The following is an 8,707-nucleotide window of genomic DNA, read 5'->3' as shown; positions in this document are numbered from 1 at the left end:
CTTACTATTCAATCCATTCCCAATTTCAATAAACTTACGCGGTACGTATTGGACTGAATATGGACCCAAGATGTGGCTATTTAGGTTCTTCATAATATCAGATGATAATACAGCCCAACGTTTATCAGTAAATTGTTCAACTTTATTAGCCTATCATTATATTACATCACATTATTATTACATTATCGTTATAGCCTTGATCATTATTGGTCGATTATTGCAAAAAATTACTGTATTTTGCCATAATTGAATACCAACCCACATTGTTTTTTGATGCACAAGAACAGGCATTTTTTGATGCACAATAATTAGTTAGTAAAACAGTAGGCCTATTTGATTTTAAGTTAATAAAACAGTAGGCCTATTTGATTTGAAGTTAATAAAACAGTAGGCCTATTTGATTTTAAGTTACAAAAACCCAATGCACGCGCAGTATATAGTCACAGAGTGTGGGCGTGGCTGCTTCTGAAAAAGGCAGCTTGTGCGCGAGGATTTTACAGCATCGCCACCGCAATCGCACGAGTGTACCATTTTTATTATACCCCAGTGGAGCGTACCCAGCGACAAACAAAGAGGAGCCTTGTCAGGCAAGATTTCTCAAGACGTAAGATAATATTTTATTTTCATTGCATTGCTGAAATGTAAACTGATTTGTTTTTCATTGCATTTTCATAATTTTGCCGGCTTGCATTTAGTGCACCTGTGCTGGATAGTGGATACAAAATTACATGTAGCCTAAACTAACAATACTGAATGTTGATTTATAGCCTGTAATAGTAATGTTAGTATTAACCATTTTCAGTGGCGGCTGGTGAAAAATATTCTCGGTGGGGCTGTGCCATACTTTTTTTTCCTGTAACCATCGCGATATATTTTAACACAAACTGCAGGACAGCAGTGCTCAGTGAAACATTCAGTAATTATTTAATGCCAATATTAAAAGTTGAGGCATTCTTACACAAAAACATATTACACAAACCCAAGCCTTTCATTTGCATTTAAAGTGAACTTTTCACCATTGGTAGTAAACAGGCAACGCAACAGGCATGCTGTCAGAACAGAGTGGAAAGTGGACAATAACATGAAATTATTATAAAGTTTATAGGAAATCTTACACTGTATGAAAGGATGTATAATATAGAAATGGATATCAAGTGGATGAACTCAAACCTTTGACTGGAAGAATAGCATACAGTATTTTATGATCATACTAAATGTGACTAATTGTTAATGTGCTCCAGAACTGCAACAATTAATTGATACAAAACAACATATATACAGTAATATTAGCAAAGACACTATTAAGACTTTCTAGAGTACCATATATAACTGGATTTTTTTATGCTAAGGTCAACTATATACAAAGAAACATGCGGCCAGAGCTGCTCTGTGTGTGTGTGTCTGTCATCTTATTTGTACAGGAATTTTGCCCGTCTGTCCTTCTGAGTGGCAAACCTCTCAATGACCCTTTGATTAAAGTCAGGAATGTCCCTGACAAGTTTCTTCTCCATGGAGAGCATGGCCAGAGCGTTCAGGCGATCCTGTGTCATGCTGTTTCTCAGGAAGGTCTTGATCCTTTTCAGTGTAGAGAAGCACCTTTCTGACTCAGCAGTTGTCATGGGTGTGGTGATGAGGATCTTGAGGAGGCTGGCAGTCTCTGTGAAAGTGCTCTGAAGGTTGTTCTCCATGAAGAACTGGTACAGGGGCACTGCACCACTACAAGCCTTGAACTCACTGTTCTCATAGATGAGGGACAGTTTGGTTTTGAGCTTGGCCTTGTTCAACATGGGGTACGCCTCCACGGTTGTTTCAAGCGCTGTATCGGGGAACTTCACACTGTGTTGTGGGAACAACTCTCCGTGCAATAGTGTTGCGCTGATGAGGTGCTGGGTGAAAGAGAACCTCTCTTTGGCATGACTCAGGATGGTATCACATACCTGTAAAAGATACATCATCAGCTTTAATTTGCAATTAAGCTATTTTTGATGCAAGTGATCCTGACTGACACATGCCTATGTCCAACTCAAGTATATGATTACCAAGGTGCTGATTGTTCAGGGTTTTGGCTACATACTACCAGGCCTGAAAAAGTTCTAGGTGGGAAACACTGACAATTACATCACAACTTACCTCTATAGCCAACCTCTGTTGTTCTCCTGGTCCCAGCATCCTCCGTCGCTTGATGGGCTGTTGCTGCTCGTCAGATGCGCTGTCCCCACACAAAGAGGGAATTGAGGCCCTGGGTCCAAAAAAATAAAGTTTAATTTGATAACTTGCAATCAGACTTTAACTCACTGTAATTCCCCCTCAACACACAACCAGTGACTTATATATATATATAGACAGACAGACAGACAGACAGACAGACAGACAGACAGACAGACAGACAGTGTGTATATACACACAAACTATGTCTAGTAACTGCTTTTAACCTGTGATGTACATAATTAACTGATGTTATTACGTTTTAAAGCCTTTTTCTATTACATTTGTGAGAGGGATGCAACATAATTTTGTTCTGCTGTTCACTTAGCAATAAAGTTAATATTCAATAACAACTAGGCCTCTTCTAGAAATTGACCTGGTGGACACCTGAATAATTATTACAAACTGTGTAGTACTTTCCTGCATTATTATCAACGTCTGATTGTGTCTTCTCTTTCCTTTTAAAATACTAAAACAAATATAATTGTGACGGCTCTATGATAATCACTCACACAAGCACCAACTGGCAGTGGGTGGAAAGCGTCAGTCGCTCTCGGGCCAGCTTGAATGGCGATAAAATCAGCACTCTTTACTTCCTCCAGGATGTAATCCTTAAGCATTGACAGCATACAGTCCAACAGCTCGTTCTGTATCGTCTTTGACGTGCCCTTAAAAACGGTAGCTGTCTTCAGGTGCTCCTCCAGCACACTGTCGAGGAGGCAACAAAATCCACTAAGCCCCGGAAAATGCCGGGGTTGTCTGAGGAGTCAGTCTCCTCGTGCCTACGCAAGGCCAACTCAAAAGCCCCACAGAACTTCACACAATCGATAATTTTGGATAGAATGTGCCTGTTTTTATCCACCTCCTCATTGTGTTTCCTCACCGCAATCCTGTGGCCGTCATCCAGCTGCGTAGCAATGTTCACCCTTCCTAATACAGCTAGCTTTACAGAGTTGTCCATGTGTGCCCTGGTGTTCTCATGTTTCTTTACCTTCTCTGACAGGTGCTTCATATCCCCTCACTCCGGTACCTGTCCATGCTGAATCTGACCCGTCGTTTTAAAAAGCAAGCACGGAAAGCAAAATAAAGCATTAGCATCAGTGCACCCAGCTAGCCAAGCCTTCCTGGTGTACCAGCTACTGGGAGAAGCCGCGCATATACTGCTTCCCTTTCTCGCTAGCCTGCTGTCTGATTGAGAGGTCAGGTTGATCTGGGCCCAGCTCTTTCACCCGAACTTTCTCTGACAAAGTTCTCCTCTCAAACGGATCTTGGAGGAGAGATTTCACCGAGTTAGAGGTTGGGTCTTGAGGAGTAATCCGTTTGCGTTCGCCATTGTTGTCTAGTAAAATGGCGTCACTGGACCCGGTCCTTATTTTATCAGGGGCGAGCTTGCGGGGCGGTAAAATAATCGCCTCCTTGGATTCGATTTAAGATCGCTTATTGACTACATTTTATGTCATACATTCATATCTTAAATTAGCAATTGGCTTAACTGCTACGTAGACCACGCCTCCTCGGGCACTTTCTGTATCGCCCAGAGCTGACGAGGCGTTTGACAGGCAGAGGAAAGGTTGCGAATATGATTTTCTATCATATCTTACACATATTACTGTGTGCATTCCATATTTCAAACACACAAATATTGACATACTGATGTTTTTATTATTATTATTATTATTATTTTTTATTTTTTATTTTTTAAAAATAATTTTATTTAAGGGGGCGACGCCCTAGCGCCTCTATCGGCCAGCCGCCACTGACCATTTTCATCTTTCCCAATAGGCATAAGAAAGAAACAAAATACAATAGCCTATAACGTAATTTTGCCCATTAGGCTGGCAAGGCCGGATAGCCTGTTAAATAAAAATCATAAATGCACACAATTAAAAACGGGCAAGTTCCGAATTTAATGTCAATGGTATATATATATATATATATATATATATATATATATATATATATATATAATGGTCTACCATGTTTTATTTTATGCTTGGCACATTATCTCAGATATATTTAGGACTGCATGACCCAGTTTCTGGAATAGTCTCCATCGTTCGCACAGATGACATGCCGTCAAAATAGGAGATGTCATGTGTGAATCTATATTTACATGTTTAAAGAATAGCTAATGTACAAAACCAAATCGCTGGTAATTTCTCAAGCCCCGTGGGCGTCAACCACTGCACCATCATAGGCATCATTGAGGCTTTTATGTCTACGTCATATGGTTAATTTTATCTGTAGCCTACTATCTCTCTTGAGATGATATACATGGGTGTGGTATTGAGGACGGGTGACGCTCTTAATCAGTATTTGACAGTTCTACATAAAAGTATGACCTAATGGATAAGAACGATTTGTTCAAAGGGATTTAAAAAAAAATCAGTTTTGTAGAGTATCTTGATACAAGGACCTTTATCCACCGTTAGCCTATCATCCATGCCCCATTTAATGTCATCTACTGACCAGGTGGGGTCATTTGTACCCTAAATTGTATTTTAACAACAGGATCTTGTCTCCGCTGTCCATTTTCACTATTAGCATTTTACATTAAATTACTGTATCATTTTCAAATCAAATCAAATAAATTTTTATTTGCCACATGCGCCGAATACAACAGGTGTAGACAGTACCGTGAAATGCTTACTTACAGCCCTTAACCAACTTTATAAAAAAAGTAAAATAAAACAACAACAAAAAAGTGTTGAGAAAAAAAGAGCAGAAGTAAAATAAAACAACAGTAGGGAGGCTATATACAGGGGGGTACCGGTGCAGAGTCAATTTGCGGGGGCACCGGCTAGTTGAGGTAATATGTACATGTGGGTAGAGTTAAAGTGACTATGCATAAATGATTAACAGAGTAGCAGCAGCGTAAAAAAAGATGGGGTGGGGGTGGGGGGGCAGTGCAAATACTCTGGGTAGCCATGATTAGCTGTTCAGGAGTCTTATGGCTTGGGGGTAGAAGCTGTTGAGAAGCCTTTTGGACCTAGACATGGCGCTCCGGTACCGCTTGCCATGCGGTAGCAGAGAGAACAGTCTATGACTAGGGTGGCTGGTGTCTTTGACAATTTTGAGGGCCGTCCTCTGACACCGCCTGGTATAGAGGTCCTGGATGACAGGATGCTTGGCCCCAGTGATGTACTGGGCCGTACGCACTACCCTCTGTAGTGCCTTGCGGTCTGAGGCTGAGCAGTTGCCATACCAGGTGGTGATGCAACCAGTCAGGATGCTCTCAATGGTGCAGCTGTATAACTTTTTGAGGATCTGAGGACCCATGCCAAATCTTTTCAGTCTGTAAATTACTGTATCATTTTGAGTGTTTAAAAGTGTGTTTAACCACAGAGAAGTGTGTAGCCTTGTTATTGTATAATGACATTAGGCTTTGTGTTTATAATTTGGTTTAGGAAAGGCACATTCACACCATTCACATTTGCTTTCAGATCTGTTTTGCAGTTGTAAACAGGTAGCCTTATGCAACCCCATTACTATAAATATAATGTTAAGGGTGCCCCAAAGCCTTAAAATAAGATGTTTAAAATAGCATAAATGTTCACTCTTACACTTGGGGAACCTATATTTATGTGGTCACAATTAACTTAGCAATGTTCAAAAAGTATTATGCATATATCACACAAATATTTAAAGATTAGATCAGATTACGAGGAATGCCTAATCAGGTTATGTTCACAAATGTGCGACTCAACATTATTGCAATCTAGGCCTACAACTTCAACGTTAGGTTTTAAAACACAGAACACTATCACCAGAAAGCTTATATAACCTAGTTTACTTCAGTTTGCCAACACTTAGGTTCAAATGAGCAACAAGGATTGACTAAAATCTGCATCTCAAGAAAAAGCTACTTAATCCTGTGCCCATTTGTTCTTATGTAATGGCATATACTTTTCTTAACCTGAACTCTGCAATGGGAGAAAGCCAGCCAAGCCAAAACGTTCTCCTGTCCATGGCATCTACAGTATAGGGGCCCTTTGGAATAAAGAAAAAAGATCAGGGAGCCATTCGAAATTATAGGGACATAGTACTGGAATGAAATACTGTATATGTGGGCATGACCTTCGTCAGGGAGTACAAAGAAATAATACAATGTCCTCTTTTGAACAGCTTTTCCAATTAGCCCTAATTTGAAGAGGGAGTGGTTACAAAGTTGATTGGACATACCTAGTAAGCAATACTATACACATTAAAAAGTGAAATACTGTAACTATGTTATCATACAAATACAACTCCAAGTTAGAAGTATCAGAACACTTAGAAAGGTAGTTCTAACCTTAAATATGACAAGGAAAAGTGTCAAAAATAAGAAAGCAATATATTCCATAGTACACTAGAAACCAGCAAAACATGAACAACAACAGTCTAAACATAGCTGAGGGCAATTGAGCACAATGTCCACTAGATGACAGCAAATGGACCTATCACAACCCTACAGGAAGGGTGAGAAACCTTTTTTAAAAACCTTGTTTCTATTGAACATGCCATACTAATAAAGGCATTTTCATTAATTATATGAAGAGTGCCTTGGTCCTCCTTTCTTTTTGCTGACCAAATCACCCCTTTGACCAAAGAGCACCTTCTGTCTACCAACATTTACTATTGTGTACCTTAGTAGCACTTCCCTTCCTCCTCTTTCTACTGTATATGTGGGGACTAAGATGAGAGCAGTAGGTATGTCTAATCTATTTCAAGCTATGATCCAAAATCACATTTTAATTTGTCCTCATTCCTCTTTTACATTCAGATAAAAATGCTGGTGAAATCAAACAGTGAGTATGACTCCTTCCTCTACTGGAGACAGCCCATCTCAGCCCCGGACCTGTCCGAGCTGGAAGACCTGGGTGTGACCAACAGCAAGCCAACCAAGAAGAGCAAGAAGGCCACCAAGAAACATAATGCTGCCCTAGCCAAGCCAAGGAAGCAGCAAGAGGCACAGGAGGCTGAATTGTCAGAGTACACCTCCTTCAACTACTGGAGAGAGCCTATCCCCACCATCGACCTCCTCGACTTCAACCTGCTTCTGTGAGGACCATCCCCATCTCAGCCTCCCAGTCATAAGACCCTCCCTCTCCTCACACTGACCCTATCTGGATAATCATGGCTTTTGTCAAGTTTGTGGTCCCAAGAAGAAGTACTGAATCTGCATTAGTCTGTACTGTGTTTTTTTTTGTATAACCTCAGAATAATACTGAAAGGATGAGGGGTAAATGTTTTAACTTGCAGGTGACTGGCACTGTGAATGACATTCTAGGCAGTTCTGCTTAGGTTTTCTCCACATGCGGGCTACTTGACTCGATCGCTAATGTCAATGAGGTCAGCCTTTAAATTAAGATAGTTTAATTGCACACTGACTGCAAGGCTCCTGTCTCACATTAAGGACTTACGCATTTATAATTTGTGAGGTAACTTGAGTTCACATTTTTTAACACTAACAAATGCAAAGTGCTGCCTCATTTTACCCTCACCTAAAACAAGCTTGAAAGGTCGTGCCAACCCGAGCCTTGGAGTGTCTGCATGTTGTATTTATATGTAGTAGAAAGTAAAGCTCCTCCACACAGAACATATGTTTTAGAAGCTCTTAGGGAGCCACAAGCCTGACTGTTTTTTGCGCTTTGTATTGATTGCCTTTTGATTTGTTTCAGACACTAAACTGACTGGCTCAAACTCACCCAATTAATTAATTAATTTAGTTTGCTGCTTTTAGTCTGCCCTGAGTATGCCTCAACAGAGTGCAATGACTGAGGGTAAATGTTAGAGATTCAACAATGCAAGTTGTGCAATGTGCAGAGCTGGTCAACTGTTTTCTTTATTTTCTGCATAGACCACTGTACCGTCTGAATGTCAAGGAAAGAATGGATTGACATTTTTAATGAAAGGGAAAGGAATGTTTTTTTATTGTGTCAGACTGATGTTGCACATGGTCTTGAAAGTACGGTAGTACACGTTCTAAATTTGGATACTTTTAATCATAAAACTAACTTTTTGTGTGAGATTGTGCAATGAGCAGTGAATTCCCAAATGTGACTCGTCTGACTTTTCTGAAATAAATGAAGATATCCTGTGCATATCAATCCACTTTGTTTACTGTGAGAAATAATCTAAAACTAAATGGCTAGAACATGCATCATTTTTTGAAGAGATAAAGTGCCTTCGGAAAGTTTTCAGACCCCTTGACTTTTTCCACATTTTGTTAAGTTACAGCCTTATTCTAAAGTGGATAAAATAAATACAAATCCCCAATCTACACAGAATACCCCATAATGACAACGCGAAAACAGGTTTGTATACATTTTTGCAAATGTATAACAAATATATAAAGAAATACCTTATTTACAGAAGTATTCAGACCCTTTGCTATGAGACTCGAAATTGAGATCAGGTGCATCCTATTTCCATTGATCATCCTTGAGATGTTTTCTACATCTTGATTGGAGTCCACCTGTTGTAAATTCAATTGATTGGACATGATTTGGAAATGCACAAA

The 8,707-nt window shown here is 39.8% G+C and overlaps 1 protein-coding gene across 1 annotated transcript; it reads left to right on the top strand.

Moving 5' to 3' along the window:
* The first annotated feature begins 482 nt into the window (after positions 1-482).
* Positions 483-8,298, top strand: LOC121572943 (protein AF1q). Its single transcript, XM_041884979.2, has 2 exons — positions 483-604; positions 6,968-8,298. Exon 2 carries the CDS (start codon positions 6,974-6,976, stop codon positions 7,247-7,249), a length of 276 nt encoding a protein of 91 aa, XP_041740913.1. The 5' UTR covers positions 483-604; positions 6,968-6,973; the 3' UTR covers positions 7,250-8,298.
* Positions 8,299-8,707: the final 409 nt, after the last annotated feature.

Source organism: Coregonus clupeaformis, chromosome 8 (genome assembly GCF_020615455.1).
Source record: "Coregonus clupeaformis isolate EN_2021a chromosome 8, ASM2061545v1, whole genome shotgun sequence".
NCBI lineage: Eukaryota > Metazoa > Chordata > Actinopteri > Salmoniformes > Salmonidae > Coregonus > Coregonus clupeaformis.
The sequence above is the reverse complement of the archived record's forward strand: the minus strand, read 5'-3'. Positions and strand labels throughout refer to the sequence as shown.

Excerpts from the sequence above, each read along its gene's own strand:
- LOC121572943 (XM_041884979.2), top strand. The coding sequence starts at position 6,974 with ATGCTGGTGAAATCAAACAGTGAGTATGACTCCTTCCTCTACTGGAGA.